Source organism: Blennius ocellaris (assembly GCF_963422515.1).
Source record: "Blennius ocellaris genome assembly, chromosome: 5".
NCBI classification, from domain to species: domain Eukaryota; kingdom Metazoa; phylum Chordata; class Actinopteri; order Blenniiformes; family Blenniidae; genus Blennius; species Blennius ocellaris.
In genome coordinates, this window is record NC_137654.1 from 12,782,025 (window position 1) to 12,802,997 (window position 20,973).

Sequence of the window (20,973 nt, forward strand, 5' to 3'; positions counted from 1 at the left end):
TCCAGTGTGCTTTCCAGAATAAGTGATGAGTCACAGTTTTTCATGGGCGGCTAATGCAGCATTGTGACTGCATTGGTTTTATCATCCTCATTAAAAATTACAGTGGTATTGTCGCAGTAAAAAAACACCTGTATATTGATATGGACAGCTGTTCATGTATAATTATATTTTTGTGTCTATAATGAGATTTGTTGGTACATACTCATCAGAAATTTGCTGATCCCATGTAATGGTTTGTTCATACAAGTCAATGTATTAATAGTTATTGGCTCCAAACAGAAGCAACTAATTCTCACATTTGACAAGATGGGACAAGCAACTGTTAAAGCAATTCCTAGTTGTAATTTTTTTTTCATTCGTGTTTTTACCTTTTGTGCCCCTGATAACATGGATACTCTCGCCAGCGGTGACCTTGGCCTGCACATCTGTCGAGCTGTTTGTGCCTGGAATCACAATGTCTAGAAAAGACCAAGAGAGCAACATTAGGTCATTTAGGAATGTTTTTTTTAATCAATAACAAAATACATGATGATATATCGGAGGATGAAGAGGGGAAAAAAATGACGATTTGCGATTTGCATACCAGTCGTCGTGACGATTTTCTGAACAAACACCCCGGCCTTCTGCAGGCAGTTGACAGGGAAGCCTTCCATACTGGATCTCGAGGAGTCGCCGCCTTGGGTAGAACCTGCTGACGCCTGGCGGGGCATCATGGGAACTGGAGTTGACTGGGCTGGCCGAACATTGGCCACTGGCTTCTCCTCAGCATGAGTGGGAGGACGCCTGGAAGGAGTGGTTTTTTCCCCCCTCTTAATATGAGTTGAAACACTTTCAATCACTATCCAACTTTCTATTTAGATGTGACTATAAAACAGCATGAATAACAGGGAAATGAGCCGGAAGTAAGGGAGAGCGTTGTAAGAAGCTGCGAAGGACTGACCAGTTCCTCTGGCTGAAGGCTGGGATGTTCGTGAGGCTCTGGTCACTGGCGGGGTAGTAGTGAGCGTAGGAAGGGCGGGTGTACGGAACCGAGGCCCTCTTCTCCTCTTCGTAGCCCTTCTTGGCCTCTTTCTTCTCAGCCGTGCTCAACCTCATCTCTCTGCGGTCCATCAGGAGGGATTCATGGGGGAATGGTTGCTGCGAGAAGGAACGAGGAGGAGCGATCAAGGTTTGCTCAACAATGTTTCATAACTCTATGCTTTGATAGTTTGCAGTTTTAAGATAGGAAAATGACAGCAGCAGTCCTTTCAAAACGGATATATTTCTATTATATTTTTTATATAAAACAGGAGAGGTGTGAGTCTTTAGTGATGGCTTCTTTAGAAGTATATGTCATTGTGTAATTGTAGCAGTCTGGCACGGCTCCCACCAGAAATGTAACCCCAAAATGGATTTTTCACAAATGGATGATTAAAAAAAGAACTATTTCCACTCATTGAATTAGCCGAGAACTGTCATCCAAAAGCAATACATTTTAGCAGCAGATGAGCTTTCAGCCTCATAAAAACACGACGAATAGTAAATCTGCGAAATGATGACGTGGCAAAGAACACACATTATGATTTCTAGTAACCACGAGAGGGCGTATATGGATAATGACTGTCCTTTACTGCTCTACCTTTGTAATGAGCTGAGAATAGCGGTGCAGTGCCTTCTTGAGGACACCCTCCATGTTGTCCTGGGGTTTGAGCTGGACATGCGAGGGGTCCGGCTCCTCCTCCACAAAGTGAAGAAGAGACTCAACCTCCCTCCTGGTGAAGGTCAGCACTGGATTCAGGTCATCCACCACACGATCTGATGGGAAAAAAAAAAAAAGAGATGAGTAAATATTCACTGTAAGTTACTGTAAATTTTACTGATCATAAAAGGTTTTCATGAAGAAGGTTCCTTCTTGCTGATGTTGTTGAAAGCGGCAGCGGCCTGAATGTGTCGATCTCAGCAGAAAGTGACAACAAACACTTGGGACCATTTACCCCATCCGACAGGAGCTTCTTGACAGGAGAGCTCTGCTTTCAGCCCAAAGCTGGTCATTTAATTTCAGGGGGTCTGTTTATACAGACTGGACTTTTTCAGTCACTTTTGTTAGTCTGATTACAGACAGATGTTTGGAAGAGTTGTCATGTGAAGAAGGCTAGACGTACATACAGTGTGGTGGGTCAGAGTCCATTTTTCACTTCCCATGACTTTTCAGTGCACATTCATGTATTGTATGTGACAGTATTTATTATGATGATTAGTTATTTGAGAAATATTCTTGATTGAAACATGGCAGAAAATAAAGCTAAGCTGACTCACAAATTTTCATTCCAGTATTGTTTTTAGTATCCTTGACATCCAACAACTCACCAGACATGCCCTGTTTGGAGATCTGTCGGTCATAGATCTTCTTCTCCAGGGTGAAGTCGCACACCAGTCGGTAGATGTGGCATGGCTTCCTCTGCCCATAGCGGTAAACGCGACATACAGCCTGCGCATCGTGGCAAGGGTTCCAGGAGGCGTCGAACACCACCACGCGGTTCGCTCCGATCAGGTTCACACCTAAACACCCAGCCCTGAGACCCAGAGAGATCCACGGCAAGGTTATGTGCACTGTTTCTCATGTTTCGTTCAAAACATCTGTGCTGTTACTATTGTGGATGACTGTTACCTGGTCGACAGGAGAAAGACCCACGCTGAGGTGTTGGATGGATCATTGAACTGGTTTATGAGTCGCTCTCTTTCTGAGGCCGTCGTGCTTCCATCCAGTCCTTTAGAATAGGGCACAAACAAAATCGTATCAAAAAAACTCAAATTGTGTATGATGTAGGCACTCACTTGTTAATGTCGACAGAGACGATGTATTCCTAAAGAGCAAACTTCGTAGCTTCAGATAATGTATTTGTCTAGCAATTATCAAAATCCCCAGCAGCTGGCAGCACTCGTTGTAAGTCAATAGGAGAGCTCTTGTGCAACCACATCACTGTATTAATGTCACTTTCAAAGTCCAAGATGGCACAGGATCATCTGATTTATGAGTATTTAGAGCAGAACATTGCATGGGCTGCTGGCAACATGTCGTCCTTTATTGGTTCCTGACCGGCACACATGGACTCAATGACAAATTATGTCTTAAATGAAAATAGGTGCATTTAATGAAGACAATACAAGTCGTTTGAAAGCCTAAGCTTTATAGAAATATAGTATTTTCATGTTGAGCAATAAGAAAAAAATTCAAGCCTTAGCCCACCACATGACTTTTCATTAGCCCTCTTAGAATAAATATTTACCCATCCCTGATTTCGAGGATGTTGCCATCCTCCAATGAGCACCAATCTGTTTAACACCATTGTGCCGTCCGTCTACTTGCAGGAACCCATTAGCCGCACACTTTATCCCCTTCTCAGTGAAATTGATTTAATAGGCAGTTTGTAAATCTCTCCAACTGTCAATGTCTAATAATTAAATGGCTCAACAAAGAAAAAACACAGTCATTTAGATTACAAGCAGTGATCACTTACTGTAGTAGTTGAGATTGCGGACCCAGTTGTGGTTCATTCTGTCCTTGCTGGGTGCGTTGGGGGACGGTGGAACTGGTCTCTTTGCCAAGAAATCCTCGATGACCGTCAGCGTGGATAAGCTCTGACTGCAGGAGGGAGACGGGAGAAGATGAAGAGATTAAGCCTCCAATAATGTAAACCTGAACTAATATTTAAGCAAATCAGAATCGCCGTGAGGAGAGAAAAACTATAGTCTATTACAATGTACTTTTACAAACATCTTTCCTTTCACAAAATTATGAAGGAATATAATTGTTTTTACCTGAAAACCAGGATTTTATCTCCCTTCCGGACACTCTCCTCGATCAGGTGGAACAGCAGCACCATCTTTGCCGAGTTCTCCAGAAGGCCGGGCTTGTAGTCACACATGATCTCTTTTGCCTGCAGAGAGAACAGATTCTGGTTACGCTGGCTCTCGATCAGCTCAACAGGCGGACTTCAAAGTGAGGTTATACACAGAAGTGGCTTCCAGTCCATAAACGTACCCATTCATAGGTGATGACCTGGTTGGCTTTCTCCTGCAGCTGGTTCAGACTCAGGCCACCAATGGGGATTGGATTGTCCAGGTTCTTAGACTTCTGATTGGGTGCCGTCGGGCATCGGGCTTGTGCCGTGGAGGTGATGTCATCAAGGTCCAAGTCCTGTTCATTTGCCAGATTTTGCTTTTGCAAGGCCTCAAACAGCACATCTGGATGGTTCCAAATCTAAGAAGAAAAAAACAAAAAACAAAAAATCTTTCAGTAATTGTAGCTGAACTTCAGTTCGTGATTAAAGCTCATGTGATCGTTTAACAAAACATTAAAGAGAGATCTGATGAGTCCGTACCTTGCAACAGACACAAAAAGCCTTCAGCGGGTTGAGGCTGAGCCACCCTGTGTTTCCAGCCTCTCTGAAGCGGTTCATAAACTCGGTGTAAAGTGCCCTCTGCAGGGGGGACAGACGCACTAAGATCACATGCTCCTCCTTGGAGGGCAGCTGGTCCCTCAGGACATCGTGACCGCGCCTGCAAAGACGAGCAGAAGTCAGGATTTGCAAATTCAACAGATGTTTAGTCCAAATCCTGTCTTGAATTGTGGACCCTCACCTCTGTACAAAGCCTTCCAGCAGGCTGTGCAGGACGTGACTCCTGTACCTCATGAGCTGGATGTCCTGAGGTGTGCTGTCCACACACTGCCCGTTCAGAATGGGACGTTCAAACATGTTACTGAACTCCTGGCGGGTACCTGTAAAAACCAGAGTGAGACCATGTACCAGGAAGCTGTAAGTAAAATCACACTCTAACCTCAACATGGACCTGTGGGTCAACTCTAAAATCCTGTTCCGTACCGAGGAAGTCTGGTCGCACAAAGTCCACCATGCACCAGTACTCGATGAGGTTGTTCTGGAGAGGGTAGCCGGTGAGAACCACGCGGCGTCGGGTGCAGATGTTCTTCAGAGCCTGGGACGTGCTGGCGTGGCAGTTCTTGATGCGGTGTCCCTCGTCACAGATGACCACGTCGGGACCGGGCCTGGCCAAGGCTTTCTCAATACCTGGAAGCGGTTATTGGGTTAGAAATTACATTATTTAGTGTTTTCATTTACCATCCATCTGGAGTTTACTTCCTCTGTTATGTCCTCCTCCTCCTCCTCCTCCTCAATGTGACTAACCTTTCAGTAGCTCCTGCTGTCTGTCCTCTTCATCGAGGTCAATGACGACGGGTCCTGCTGTTTTCTTGCTCTTCTTCTTCCTTCCGGACACAAAGCTCTTCTTCAGAGACAGAAGGCGGTACATCTCGTAGCCCATGAGCAGCACCCCGCCGTCCCGAGCCCAGTCCTCCACCACCTTGGCCCTGGTTGCGGTGTTCCTGTGTTTCGGAACAAATTGCATGAGTTTAGACGCAAACAAGAGAAGACAAATTGTAACTAGAGCAGATGATCTTGTATGAGAATGGTACAGCTAATTTAACCAGCTTGTGATATTTTGACAATTAACTCCAATATGACGTCATAGTGCTTAACAGTAGAAGCAAAAGGCTTGTTACTGTTCTCAAACACGTCAGGTCAGCTTGACGCGTTTGAGCTATACAGAAAACGAGGTCACTGTGTCACTTTCTAGATCATGCTTATGCATGCTCATGTTCCAGCATTCCTTAGACACACACACACGCAGACACCAGCATGAGAACCTTTCCGGTTGAAGCAGCTGATTTGGAAAAGAGCACCAGAGAGTAGTAACGAAAGCTCTGACAGATGGGGATTAAGCACAGAGATGGGCCACGAGGTCAGCGTAGTCTTTTTTTTTTTTTCTTTCAAAAGACAGAAGGAACATTTCCTCTCTGGTCCTGATCTGTGAGTGTGTGTGTGAGAGAACGAAACAATCTGCATGATTCTATTCTCCCTGAATCCATTCAAAATAGAAAAGCAACGTAAAAGAACACAGGTGGCTGCATGGAGAGGATTATAATATACTCACTTGTGTTCGTCGTTGAGGATGTGGACCTTAAATGTTCGTGGCGTGACCAGTGCGGGATCGGTATCCGGGGGCAACGCCTCCGGGGGCGGGACCCACATGTTGAACTCTGACAGCCAGTTCTGCAATGTGTTCACCTGGGAGGAAAGAAGCAGACCAATAACTGAAGTTAATCCAAATCTGCAAGGACTTGATCAAAAGATAATATGATTTAGTTATTGCTGTAAAATGAGTGGAAATGTAGCTTTAATCACAAAAAGTTCAGATTTTGATGAAATTTCTCTGGTTAGAAAACCAACTGATGGGCGCGTATTTACAGGAGTTACTGAATAACTATTTGTGTTTACATCCCGAGCTTCAGTGTATGATTACTGGGTACTTACGGGTACAATGGCGAGCACGGTGTGAGCCCGGGTGTGTCGGAACAGGACGTCGATGAAGGAGATGACCTGAAGCGTTTTACCCAGGCCCATGCTGTGAGCGAGGATGCAGCCGAAGCCGCTGCTGCTGCGGAACCTCTCCACCGACTCCACAAGGTTGTCGTACAGAAAGCGGATTCCACCGACCTGAGGGCGGAGAGGGGGGGTTCAGAGCATGAGGAGACACCGCCAGGAGCAAAGGAGTTGAGTCGGCGGATAAACGCTGGTCAGATTTGGTACCTGGTGGGGTTTGACTGCTCGCGCCAGCTGAGGCAACAGGAAAATGTCCTCCTCCTCCTCCTCGGCTGGACGGTTGAGGTTGACTAGCACCCGGCCCTGTGCGTCCGGCTGGTTGAAGGCGTCGTTGGCGTGCGCGCTGCTGGGCTCGGCCTCCTCCTCTTCGTGGGTGGACTCACTGGTGATGTGGACGACGGTGTCGTCTTCGCCTGAGCTCAGATCTATGATGTCTGGGCAGAGTGACAGGAGAGTCAGATGGTCACAAGTGGTTTCAACATGTTATCTTTGTCTTGGGGTATTTTAACCCCCCCCGACACACACACACACTGGATGTATTATGGAACTATACCAAATAATGAAAGCAAGCAAAATAACCTGAAAACAAACAAGACCATAAAGCCTTTATTAACTTCCCTTAGAAAAGTAAGTAAGCAGATAGCAGTTTTTATATAAGAATGGATCTTTACAATTGAAAGCAATTTAATTGTTTAGGGAGTTATTTCTCCCCTTTTGACATTAAAACTAAAGTTTTAAATGTCAAAAGGGGAGAAATAACTCCCTAAACAATTAAATTGCTTAGGGAGTTATTTCTCCCCTTTTGACATTAAAACTAAAGTTTTAAATAATTTTTACATTGCACTGCATACATTATATTGTTAAAATTATGGTCTTTGAATTTAGTTTCATGAAATATTTTGATATCTTGACATTTTTTATTTTCATTGCATATAAGCTACAGTCACAGAACAAAAAAAGGTGCTAAATATTTTATTTTTATGTTCAGTAAAAATAATGGAGGAAGCTTGACTTTGATTTTTGGTAATATACGGGAAATCTTTTTCACAATGAAGTTTGTCCTACATTGATTAAAAGAAGTGTTTGTATTGCAAGCTCTTTATGTTACACAAGGGAGGGACACTTAAATCTGACACTGACAGTAAGATTACTATTAATGTATGAGTGCGTTCAGAATGATGAAATTTAATTGGATTAATAACGGTATGAAAGATGGGTGGATGGAAAATGGAGCTGCTAATAAGTGATTAATTGTCTGCTTCGTGAGCCTCAAAATGATTACATTTCAATGCTTATTTTCCAAAATTGTTGATTTATCGAGAGATCAGAAAAGATTTCAATCAAATGAAAATTTCACATGAACTTTTTAGTGTCGCCGACAGCATTTAGTGTCAAGTTTCAAAAAAGTTACCTTGTCTAAACACACACTTTTTCTTTTTTCTACAAAGAGTAGAAAATCTTATTGTTGATGAAAAATTGGACTTCCATTGAAACCATTTATTTGGGTTGATATATTTAAAGACAAATCAAAATAAAAAAGTTTTTTTGCTCATTAGAAACAAGGAAAAGAAATTGCACCCACAATACTTCATATTAAATAAATGTGGAAATGGTCACTACTTGCATGACTTGAAAAGACGAACACGTAAGTGTAAGTGTGTGTGTGTGTTTGTGTGTGTGAGACGGAAAAGCCCGAAATCCATATCTGATTAAAAAAAGGACTTCAACGTCAACGGTATCAAGTGGTGAAAGTTACACAAGCTGGCAGTCTGTGAGGGCATGATGGAAAGGTGTGTGTGTGTGTGTGTGTGTGTGTGTGTGTGTGTGTGTGTGTGTGTGTGTGTGTGTGTGTGTGTGTGTGTGTGTGTGTGTGTGTGTGTGTGTGCGTGCGTGCGAAAAAGATAGAGAGAGAGCTTATATAACACAGTGAATGGCTGGTTATACAAGTAGGATTAGAGTGGAGGGGGGAGACTGGTTATGCAACCCCAACCAGAAATGTCACTGTGCCACTGTGGTGCGAGCGTATGTGTGTGTTCGTTATGTGTGTGTTCGTTATGTGTGTGCGCAGACGTGTGTGTTCTGGCTCATAACCAGGATTAGCCAGCTTTATTGCTCCACAAACCCACTCTGATCTGCTCCACAGACACACTCTTTTCATCTGTCCACCATTCATTTCTTTTTTTTTCTTCTCCATTCTTCACTTTTGCCTCAAACAGCTTTTAATTCAACAGTTTATCTGTCTTTGTTCGGCCCATGTAACCTTCTCCCCGAGCTCACTCCAAGTGTGTGTGTGTGTGTGTGTGTTCAGGCAATAAGGGTACATGATGTACCCTGTGAAGGTTTTAAATATTCTGATGCAGCTAATCTACAAAAAACTCCCTCCACACACACGCGCGCACTCACCAGACAGGAAGTGAGGGGGATTTCTAATCTTAGTTGCTTAAACTTGTTCAAAGATCTTCTGTAACCGTGCTTCGGAAACTCATTTTGAAAGCAACCACACTCTCTGCTGCGACTGAAAGTATCAGTTAGATATTGAGACGCTCTTAACTTCTTGCATTTGTTTATTTTCCCCTGGAAGTCCAAAACTGATGACTTTTTAATGCAGCGGCGATGAATTTGTGTTATTAATTAAATGCGCAGCTGTCATGAAGCAGCTTTGGTTGACTTTTATGACACGAATGCTTCAGAGGTGTGAGGATTCCTCGAGATGACTCAATGTGGCAAGTCACTGCCTCAGTGATTACCACATGCAGTGAGTTATGAAGGTTTTGCACTTCTTTACCGTGGTTAAATACATTTTCAAGGCATCTGTGCTTTGCTTCAATAGTTCTATTTCCATTTTCTGATGACTTTTTACATTTCATTCCATATATTTGAATGCAAATGTCTGTATTTTCTCATCATATCTTACAGACTGCCTTGTTCCATCTCTATGAGGACAACTCAGAGGTTCCAAGTAATTTGTGTTTATTTTTACTCTAGATTAACCAACTGTATTATTGTTCATGATTAAGTGGTGTAGTCGCAGTAATAGTTATAGAAACCTCAAGTGACAACAATAGTTATAGTGTGCATATGATTCTTCCTGCCAACACCAAAGAAGGTTTTGCGCATCAATAAAGATAAAAAACATATTTTTTACTTTTTCTTTTTCCTTTCGTGTGGTTAACTGTGATATTGAGCGTGTGAAACCAGGTTGAATCCCATTTTTGGCAAGAAGGGCATCAAGTGTAAAAACTAGCCCAGCACAAGATGTAAAGTCTTTTTTTTTTTTTTTTTAAACAAAGTTGTCCTCAGGAATCATTTTCACACTGCACTCATGCCAGAAATCACATTAGGTCTGTTACTTAAATGCACCAGCGGTGGAAGAAATTGATTTAATCATAGGTTATGATGCACAAAGACAACTACTCAATTTGATAATGTGGAAAATTATGCAAAAAAAGTTCAATTTTAAGATTATTAAAACAATTACACATTTTTGTGCGGTTGGTGAACGAGAGAAGAAGAAATATTTCAAAATAGCAAGTACTGTTTTATTACAGTCAGATCGTGGTGCCTTCATAGTCATTCATACCGTCTCCAAGCTCAAATTGCCATTAAAACTGCTTACATGCAGCATGTGGTTGCACCTCTTCAATAACAGATGCTGAATATCTCACTTTATCGTTACGGCTCCACTCATATCGCTTCTTGAACAGAAAGCGGCACTTAAAAAGTGAAAACAGGAGTCATAATATCAGATGAAGTCATCGGTGTTAAAGATTGCACGTCTGAAATTGGACATAAATGTGTTACATAAATGTGTATATCTTTGACAACTGCAGCTTCTCTCATTTCTACAAAGCAGGGACGATAAAGAGCATAGAACAAGTGTCAATGTCCATAAGAAGCATATATCATGATGAGCGCCGCCTCCCCCACCACCTGCTGCAGGTCATTCCAGGTGCGGAGGCTCTCCGTGGTTGACCAATAGAAATGAATGAGGGAGGGTTCACATCTGTAACAAGACTCCTCACACAGGGTATCAGAGCTTCCACTTTGGCTTTAAGCATCTTCAGAATGAGCATCTGATTTATTTACGGGTCCTGATTGCTTTGTGGATGGCTCAGAATACACAGCTGGACGATACGTGATAATAGACCAGCTCCCTCACTCAGTTCTCACAGTCATCTGGTCGTCATGACCTACTGGCCTACTTCTACCGCCACAGGTCAAAGGTCAAACCTGAGCGATTGAGAGCCGCGACGAGCGAGGCTGCTCTGTCAATATTCGATTACATACATGGATTCAGAGTGGTTGACATAAAAAAAAAATAAAAATGTGTTGCTGTTTGTTAACCAACTTCTATTTTAATGAAAGTATATCTTTTTTTGAGGAAAACTCTCATTTAAGGTGGAGCGCCTGCCTTATTTATCTATAAAGTGTAAATATGATCTGTGTGTGTGCGTGTGTGTGTGTGTGTGTGTCTTCTCCTGACCTCTTTTGTGCGTGCTCTCCGAGCTGGTGACTTTCACCTTGCCGTCATCCTCGCTGGCGGTGCTGGAGTCCAGACAGAGCAGCTCCTGCCGGCTCGACTTCACGTCCGGCTGCGACGCCGCCGACACCAATGACGACGATACACGCTTTATCACATCGCCTGGGAAGACGACAAGACACCAAGGAAATGAGGGATATCGAAGAGTGGAAAAAAAACAAAACACCTGTGATTGGGAGACGTCGAAGACGTAGAAAAATGACGTCTGGAGTGTGAATTCACTGTTTGAAGGAGAAACAAGTGCTTTGTGTGTGTTTCGGCTCTCACCACTGGTGTATTCAGGCAGCAGTGGTACAGGGAAGTCCTGTTTTCTTTGCTGCTCCAGACGACGCCTTCTTTCCAGCTCCTCCTGCTGGGCCGCTTTGGTCACTGCCTCCAACTGATGCTCCCTCAATAACTTCCTGCACAGAAACAAAGAAATTCTTTATTTTAAACACGACCGCATCGAACGAGGGGAACGCACCGATCCTCTCATACGAGAAAATTGTTTGGACTATTTGTCAGTTAAACCTAAAATATACTCTTGGGAAGTTTGAGTCTCAGCTATAAACACATACACTATTTTTTAGCATCTTTAGGCTAATTTTGGGTTGAAGTGGAAACGTACGGAGCTCATTTGTAGCATTTCAGAGTAGCATTGATAGAGTTTCAACAAAAAGCTTTACTAAACACACCCAACAGCAATACGGGCTGATAAGACTTGCCAAACATTAGCAGTGAACATAAACTAAAGCCGAAAAGAAGCTTTAAAAAAAAATGTAAACTGCAAACAGGCTGGCCAAGAAGTTGATGGTTGGGATGTTTCTTTTGTTTGGACTTTTTCTGTCTCCAACAAGTCACAAATTACACTCAAATGAAGAAGGTCACTGAATGACCATATTTAGTATGTATATGATCATTTTTAATAATCACTTGAGCCTTCCAATAATAAGTTACTTTACGACAGACTTTTTACTCTTAAAACTGCTCTTGTTTTCCTTACAAGAGACAGACTCTTTCTACTGGATTCTACAAGTCATTGGAACCAAAAAATAGCTAAATAGTAAAGGCTTAATAACTAAATGCGGTAAAAAAAAACAACTTACTGACCCGTGCTGACAAATACATAAAATAACTCTTATAATAAAATAAAATAAAATAATCTTCTCAATGAGGCAGGGGATTAAAAGCATCATTTTGTACAGATCTTGTCTTGTACAAGCACGTCGTGATATCGTGTTTATTGGCAGCCTGCAGGAATGAAACTGCAGTTCCACGAAATGAGCGTGAAATCTGAGGATGAGGCAAGAGAAGGAGAAAAAAAAATAGAAAAGAAATATATATATATATATATATATACACAGTAGAAATGCGAAGAATCCCATTATCTGGCCAACAATGGTTGTTTGAAACACAATAAATGTTGAATAAGCGGAGTGAATGTTGGTTTATTTTGCCCGTCAGCACCAATGTGGGGATTGCGCAGTAATCCCTTTTATCTCGCGGTCGACTGGCTTCTGCTCGACATGCAATGAGTCAGACTCTTTTATATGCGGCTTACAGTCTTGCAGCAAAGATAAAAGAAACGTAAGCAATAAAACAAATTATGTGACTCCAGGACATGTGTATTTGTTAGTTTTCTGATGGAGTATTAAAGACACACAGGGTAGATGAAGAGGAACGTGCATGGTCATAGCGTGATGAATCATCATGAACGTTTATCGTAGTGATTTCTGTGAACCTGTGTCAGGAGAAAAGAGTTTGGATTTCGCAGCCGCTGGTGTCCCAAGGACAATTATAGCCGCACTTCATGGAAACGGGATCTTAATTCTGCGTGGGAGCTTGAACTCTTCCGGGGTCAGAAGGTCACTTCTGAATCTGCCGTGAAGGCGGTGGGCACGCTACCTAATGTTGCGTCTCATGTGTGAGGGTTTGGAGCTCCTCTTCTTGGTTCCCGTCAGGCTGGAGGGGGGGGAGGGGCTTTGGCTGGCCGGCCTGGAGTGGGGTCTGGACACGGGCTTGGACGAGGAAGGGTGGGCCGGCGTCTCCGCCGACGGTGAGGTAGATGGCGGGGGGGTGCACTGCCACGCTGCCGGGTCGCCGCCCTGAGCCTCATTCTCGGAGCTGAAGGGGGCGCTGTTGGGCTGGTCTGTGAGAGGAAGGAGGGACAGAGAGAGAGAGAGAGAGAGAGAGAGTGGGGAGTGATCAATAACTGGAAGAAAATGTAAAAAAACTAAAGAGCATTGTCAAAGCTATACGCGGCACGCAATGTGTGACTTTTTGCAACCGATCCGACACCGAATCTACAAATACAAGCTTGAGCGATTCAACTTTTCCGTCTTTAATACAGCACTGAATGGTTTTTCTTCTTTATTGAAAGAGTTTAACCTGCCTCAACTCAATGAAAGGCATTTTACAATCTGCCAAATGAGTGTATGTAGTGTCATCAACTAGTAAACAATGTCCCATCTGCAAAAACACAGCAAGAAAAGGTATAAGAAACATTTGAAACAACAACAAAACCCAACAAAAGCTACTTAACATGTAATGTAATGTATTGCCTCCAAAGTCACAACAGGCTCATAATGCTCATGTCACTGACGCTCGATCGGTCTAAAAAATAAAAAAAAAAGGCACACGGGTGATAAACTCATTAAAGCCCAGAGGATGAAAACGACTGCATCCTGGTCTCACCTCCATGTGCCACTGAAAACCGTCACTTCGATGTGCACACCGGTCAATTACTGCCAGTGAACAAGAGGCCGGTAATGAACAATCAAATGAACGGGCAAATACTCACAGCCAGTTTGAAATACTCAGCTGCGTTTTACATGCAGCTTCATTCCTTCGTTGGTTTTGCCCAGGTTCAATATGGGCCTGCCTGAAGTTTTAACTTTTAAAAGATACCTTGCAAAGCTTTCGCCGTGTACAAACTAATATTTTACTTTAAGGTATTTTATTTCAAATAAGCTCAGCTTCAAAGATCAGTACATTTTTGTGGTATTTTGTACTTTAAGATGACTATTCATACAGTGGTGGTACCAGGTCATGTAAATTCATTCATACGATCAATAGTTAAGTCATAATGACTTTTTGCTTTGGTATTCAAGTACATTTCAGAAGCTGTACTTTAAGTTCGCTAATGCAAAAACGTTGAATCAGCAGTTGTTTTTTTTTAAGATATGCATCTATACTTCTGGATAATTCAAGACCTGGAGTACTTTTGTAGAACTACAACATCTAATGTGTCCCAGACATCCCAGATATCTATAACCTCCTATGACGTTCAGGCCATTTCAATTTTATAGCTGTTCAGAGCTTGAACTTTTAATATCTGCCAGTTCTTCAATATTACTGTGTTTTTGATGGTGCTGAGGAGCTGAGGAACATCTTACAGATGTGAGATCTTCCATGTCAAATAGTTTCAGCAGTGATAGCATAGACTTGATGAAGAATGAGTGAATGAAAAGAGTAGTTAATTGCAATTAATTTATTTTCCAATAGTTAACTACTTTTTTTGGAGTTCCAAACAAAGCTCTAATTCAGTTTTCAGTCAAAGCCTAGGTTTTATAATCTATTCATATTACGAATTAACTGCACTGCATTTTCAAAACAGCATGAAGAAATGTCTGAGCTGAAGCACATCTTATTGCAACATATTAAAAACGACATAATACATCTGGTTTAATTTTCACGTCAACCCTTTTTTTTTTTTTTTGCATTTGGTTCTTGCGCCGTTTCATTTACCCTCAATCTGTCTGCATTTCACCTCTCTTCATCTTCTTCTCCTCCTTCTCTTCCTCTCTCTCTTTCTTAGTTGTTCTGCCAGAAACCCACTGAACCAGATCTGAGGCTTATGTAAGAGCTGGATCATAAATATGGACGGCTTACGAAACACACACACACACACACACACACACACACACACACACACACACACACACACACACACACACACACACACACACACACACACACACACACACACACACACACACACACACACACACACACACACACACACACACACACACACACACACACACACACACACACACACAAGAATGCAAATCAATTCCTAAATATCCAAAACAAACACACACGCACCCATTAGCCAGTCTGGCCAACAACCTGCCTGAGACAACTGAACAAACGACGACATGCGGCCAAAGCACAGACACACACAATTTTTTGTTTCGACTTGAAAAGAAATGCAGGCAAGACACGGTCACTGCATGACACCTGGCAAGTCTGTGTGTGTGTGTGTGTTCACTATGAGAAAGTGGGAACACAGACACACACACGCACACACACACACACACACACACACACACACCCTTGATACATAATGGAGCTTGGAGGCTGGTGATGAGCTCATCACTGTGAATTCAAAAACAACTTACATAAAACGCCTCTTCAGTCCATCTATGTGATAACAAACTTCTTGATCCGCCTGCTAATGACACCGGCTCGGTTCGCCTTTCAAATACCGAGGCGGACATTTGTCCTCTTTCATCCAGCTCCCCCTGGTGATGTCCAGATGAACCTATCTGGACATCTGCATGTACCAGATTACCAGTGTAGAGTTTGAGGGCCTCCATAGAAGATTTTACAGCTATTTATTTGTAAGAGTTGAGATGATCAAATTAGTGAGAGGAGAACACTGCAGAATAACAAGACTTCGTTTCTTTGTTGTGGCACAGAGTATATATGATAAAAAATGTCTATATTTTCACAAAGTTGAACAATTACTACAGAAAATAATGAAGCCAATTTTAACGAAATCTTCTGGTGCAAAAATAGGGTGAAAAGTTTCATAAACATCTCCTATAGCTGTTGCTTTATGCTTCTCTTAAGATATTTATTTAAAAAAAAATATATATATATATTTTTTTGACATTTTTAAAATTTGCTTGGTGGTTTTGCAGGCTCCATTGGAGTGTCTTGCAGGCTGGCTTTGACCCACATGCCTTGTGTTTGACACCCCTGCTTTGAAGTGCATCTCAAGAACTTTGTGTGACAGCAAGGATGACGAGCTTCGGGAAGGAACGGGTGAAAGCGGAGCGTGAAAGCTCACTTCAGAGACGTTTGTTGAAGTTGTTGAACACGTGCACGCTTATGTGTTTGTCCATGGTCCGCTATGAGTATCAAAAAACAGTAACAGCCATTTAATTGTGTTTGTTTTCATGATCAACATTTAGTTTTAGACTGAGGATCATTTTATAGTCGTGGTTGTGTTACGTTCAAACCAATACAGAATGTGTGCTCTCCGGGCATTTGCAGTAATTTTATCTTTTTTGGTAGAGTGGCTGCTTGATAGCACTGATCGGTGGGATCTCAAAAAAATATTGATGGATTGCCAGGACTCTTTTCGGTCTTGACGCCTAATGACTCCATTATGAAACCACCCTTTTTTTTGTCAGAGAAATCGTCCCACAACTAATGGATGTAAATTTGAAGCAAACATCCCCCTCAGGATGAATGCTAAAAAGAGGAGGTCAAAGCTCTCTCCTATTCAGTGAATTATCTTAAAATCCACTCAGTAGAATATAAGGTTTTAGTACCCTTTTGTGACTGTGGCTATAAACACTGTGCGACACAACCTCTAGTATGCATGCAGACTGGAGATAATACAAACTGCATTCAACATGCTTCAAGAAAGAAAATCATTAAGCGAACATCAGTGCAATGCCCTTTTTAAATCATCTAAAAACAGCAGCGGTTTAATGTGTTTATTTTCTGACCATTTCTTAGTGTTTAGGCCCGTAAAAGTTTGGAGAAACCAAATCGGTCTGTAACATAAGTTTGAGTTAATTGCTGAAAACCCATCTTGTTTTCTTATCTGAACTATTGATACCTGATTCTAAACACATACATGCTGCAACAACCATAAGTTCAAGAATCACACCTCTTCCAGTTGGAGTTATTCAGAGGGATGAAACTGTAAATCCAACTCTGTTTGTAACCTCCAGTCACAAGACATGCCAAAACTGTGTCCCCTTTGTTTTTCTATGTAAATGTGATGTTGCCAAATGAAAACATGAGAAGAGATGAAAATGGGAACACCCCCCCCCCCACTGGGAGTTCAGAGAGGGCTGTGGCGTCTGTCCTCCGGCTTTCACCGATATCACGGCTGCCATCAAGGATTGTGTTTTCTAAAATAGTAAAGAAATCATTTTATTTTAGTGGACAGAGGTTCACAGACTTACACAATCAAGCCACGATTCCATCAAGCTCATCTTTCCAACACCACCTTACAGAACAGTTACATAACAGTTCCTGAAATGCAGAGAGAGAGAGAAGGAGAGAGAGAGAGAGAGGGAGAGAGAGAGAGAGAGAGAGAAACCACCTGTCTCGACCGGCTGTTCCTGTAACACCTGCTTTTGAGACGTTTGTGTGTATTTCAGATGCTGACGTCTCAATATTTTGCAGTGTGATCTGTTTTCAGCTAGAAAGTACTTGAGTCACATCGTGACCTGATCCATTGTCTTGTTTTCATTAAAGACTGGTGGGCCAGTGTATCTGCTGCTTGTTTCAGTTTTAGCACGAAGTCTTTGTCCGAACACGAGAAAAAGCTTAAAAACCCTCTCGAAGACGACGGTGACAATAATGAGGTGCAGCGGCACACCTGTTTCCTCTTATGGAAAGATATTTCTGCTTCAAGTAACATGAGAATGAGAGCAGGATGCAGCAGAAGAGGCCATTAGCAGATTGGCTGAAGCGATCTAAAGAGCATAAACATTTAACAACCACTTTAATATTTTTTTTTTTTTAACTAAGAAATGTCTCAGGATGAGCACATTCGGCTAAAAGCAATTTCAAATCACTTTGCCATTTGCAAACTGGATCACACATTAATTTAATTAGTACTTGAAATATGAGGCGAGTAACTGACATTGGTGAAAATGTGCTTTTTCCTTGAGCCAACTGTCGTGAAAAACTGTTTCAATCAATTGGAAAAATACTGCAGAGATGATCAAGGTGAAGCGGATTAACTTTTTCTTTAAATAAAATAAGGTGAATAACACTCTGGAGTGATGTGAGTAACTTGAGCACTATTGTTAAATAGTGAAAATACAAGTTGGCTTCCAGGAAAACCACTTGATTCTGTTTCATTCCAGACTGAATATCTTTTGCGCAAGTGCTTTTCAGGTGAACGTGCACAAAACAGGCTTCAAAACCTGAAACATACATATCCATTGTCCATCTCTCTCATCGCATCCCTGTTATGTAATTGTCACCTTTTTTTCTTTTTTTGGGTGCCGAGTTTAGTTTAGGAAAATGTGGGACGAGTCAAGTTGAACGTGAAGCTGTGATTTGAGCTAAATAAATGAAAACCTCATGTCTGAGCACCTTGTGTTTCATACATGAGTCAAAATGCACGGATACAGACTGAAATACAGACTTTCAAACACACACACCTTGAAGAGAATCTCACCGCTTCATGACCTGAGCGGTTACACAACGCACTTGAGCAAATGCACAAAATAAGTTGCATAACCGAGGAATTGTTCAATACTTTTCACAGAGGAGCCAAGATGCTGAAAGCTTCTCTAGAATCCCGCAAAACAAATAGACACTGGCATGTCTTTGGGTGCCGCGCAAACAATGGGGGGGTGACGCAAGTCTGGCACCGCTCCAATCAAAATAGAAAAATGCCATTGGTTAATTGGAACCCAGACATATTGGCACATTATATAACGCTACAAAGAACGCAACTGTATCCAAAACACTTTTTTTCCCTTTTTTTTTTTTTTTTTTTACACTCGTCACCTCGATCCCAGCAGATAATAAACAGCTCCTGCATAACAACTCCTGTTGGTTCCCGATGCCGGGTTTGAGCCACCTTTTTCCCCAACAATGCCACCTTACCAGGAACATTATTAAGAAATGTGTGGGTTTTAGCAAGAACTTTTTGGTTGGAAAAGATAGGTAGACTAAAACAAACACATATACATGAAAACCACTTGTAGCATTCCAGAAGCCATCTGAACTTGGAATTCCAAGATGTTTGCAGGGATGTAAAGAGAACTTGTTTGAGAGCCTGTTGTTGGAATTTCCTACGACTCGATAACTGTGAGAAGTTGAGATTTAAATGTGAATGCCTGCAGTTAAATTGCATTTGAATGTTGTACTTTTTAACAACGAACACTTGAATTACTCATACATACAGCTCTGGCTGTGGGTATGAAGATTCATTCTATTAAATCTAATGCTTCCTAATAATTCGTCATTTTAGGGAAAAAAACAAAAAAAACAATCGCAATTTTACTGCAAAAATCTGCATCGCTCATCTCACTTGCAAAGTTGTGCGAAACTATAATTCCAAGTCCCCAGAATGGAGGCTTAATGTCAGCTTCACACACAGTAATTACATGTTACAAGTTTAAATTCAGCTCCTGAAACCTGGACACCTAATATAAAACCGACACTTGCAGTATGTACGATGCTCTCCGAGGTGTTATCATGAGGTGAACATGAGAGGTGGTTGAGCAGACTGTCGCTAGGTGACCGAATCAAACTTTCCACTGGGAGTGATGAGGAGAAAGTGAAAAACAACAAAGTGTGAAAGCAGGTGAGAGCTCGACCCCGGCTGTGGCAGATACAGGCAGAGTGGAGGGAGAAAGTAATGAAGTGTCTCCATGAATCGCTGAGTCATCAGGAGTCAGTAAGTGTCGCGGACGAGACCGCACCCGCAGCATATTTTCTAAGCCATTAATTTGTTTGGTGGGACGCACCCTTTGGGTTAAGAGTTCTCGACGAAAACAAGACAACATGTACTTGGGAGATATGCGACTCAAAAAAATGTGAAGCCCCTGGCAACAGAATCCGGGGCAGGAGACTGTGTGTGTGTCTCCACAGCGGGGATCCGGATGGGAAAGCGTCTTCAGCGGGGTTGCGTAACCGCATCGACGTATATGTTAAGTGTTTACATAACTTTTGAAACTGTGCTGACGAACATAACACCGCAACCATGCGGGGGCTCTCCGCGTGTCAAATAAGCGCCCGGTCCCTCGAGTGTGTCCGTATCACGGAGACGGGAAAGACGAGGACGACAAACGGGAAAGATTCAAATGCAGAGTGGCAAGGGTGAATGTGGAAGCCAAAGCATTTTAGCCTCCTTCAGTGAGGAAAGGAGTCCACCAGATGAAAACCCTCATGTGTCTTTAGCCTCAGTGGGCAGACAAGCTTCCACTCAGGGTTGAAAACCCTTGAATACCTCTCGCAGGGAAACTAATCTAACTCCTGTCATGGTTGAGTTCAATCTTTGATACGGTGATGAAAACAGTTGAATGACTGCACAGAGTTCTTGTAATCTGTGGTTGATTTTCAGAGGAGAAAAAAGGCCAACAGACAGATGTTCTTGTGCTCAAAACAACTGTCGAGATTGCAATCTGTAATATCCACCAATCACTTTTTCTTTCTGGGCAATTCTACCCAGAACTACTACAAACAGTACTGACAAAGATCTCCAGCCAGGATTCTGTAGAATTTTCTTCAATTGAGCGGCTAAAATGAATGTAATAAACTAATGATCAATTACGTGCGTGAGAGTGGTTTGCATCTAGAAGATAGGGTTTCAGACCATTGATGCAAGCTGATACATACACATGCACACGCAAGCCAGGAGTGTGCTAAACTTCCCTGCGACCCACAAAGAAACATGTAGAAACATGTAATAGAAGTCTTTTGCACTAGTTTTTACTTTGGTCTTTATATATAGACTGTGTCATAACCATTGGCCTTTATTATATTTCCAATGTAAACAGTTTTTACTGCCAACGCCACCTTGCAATGTTAAGGTTAAATTAGGTTTTGTTGGTTTGAACTCTTTCGTGTGACTTAACACTGGCATGTGATTGGCTGAGAGTGGAGAAGGGGGCTGGGCAGCAGAGAGTGCCAGTGCGATCGCAGACGGATAATGGTAGCTTCAGCCGTGATGGACGGCTCGCAGCGGAGCCCCAGTGTGTCGACAATGGAGTGAATATCTTACCTCCCCATGATCTGTTCACTCAC

The 20,973-nt window shown here is 42.3% G+C and overlaps 1 protein-coding gene across 3 annotated transcripts in view; it reads right to left on the minus strand.

Moving 5' to 3' along the window:
• The window catches only part of LOC308130180 (helicase ARIP4-like), a 36,595-nt gene that overhangs the window by 4,525 nt on the left and 11,097 nt on the right, over nt 1–20,973 (minus strand). For all 3 annotated transcript variants that reach the window (XM_080496395.1, XM_080496393.1, XM_080496394.1), the window contains exons 2-20: nt 12,862–13,105; nt 11,245–11,378; nt 10,921–11,079; nt 6,645–6,871; nt 6,369–6,551; nt 5,989–6,122; nt 5,184–5,380; nt 4,863–5,066; nt 4,621–4,759; nt 4,362–4,539; nt 4,022–4,240; nt 3,799–3,917; nt 3,498–3,622; nt 2,648–2,747; nt 2,347–2,552; nt 1,619–1,794; nt 941–1,137; nt 584–783; nt 369–458 (exon numbers count right to left, since the gene is read on the minus strand). In XM_080496395.1, coding sequence (XP_080352521.1) covers nt 369–458; nt 584–783; nt 941–1,137; nt 1,619–1,794; nt 2,347–2,552; nt 2,648–2,747; nt 3,498–3,622; nt 3,799–3,917; nt 4,022–4,240; nt 4,362–4,539; nt 4,621–4,759; nt 4,863–5,066; nt 5,184–5,380; nt 5,989–6,122; nt 6,369–6,551; nt 6,645–6,871; nt 10,921–11,079; nt 11,245–11,378; nt 12,862–13,105 — 3,231 coding nt within the window. The remainder of the gene's footprint in view (nt 1–368; nt 459–583; nt 784–940; nt 1,138–1,618; nt 1,795–2,346; nt 2,553–2,647; nt 2,748–3,497; nt 3,623–3,798; nt 3,918–4,021; nt 4,241–4,361; nt 4,540–4,620; nt 4,760–4,862; nt 5,067–5,183; nt 5,381–5,988; nt 6,123–6,368; nt 6,552–6,644; nt 6,872–10,920; nt 11,080–11,244; nt 11,379–12,861; nt 13,106–20,973) is intronic.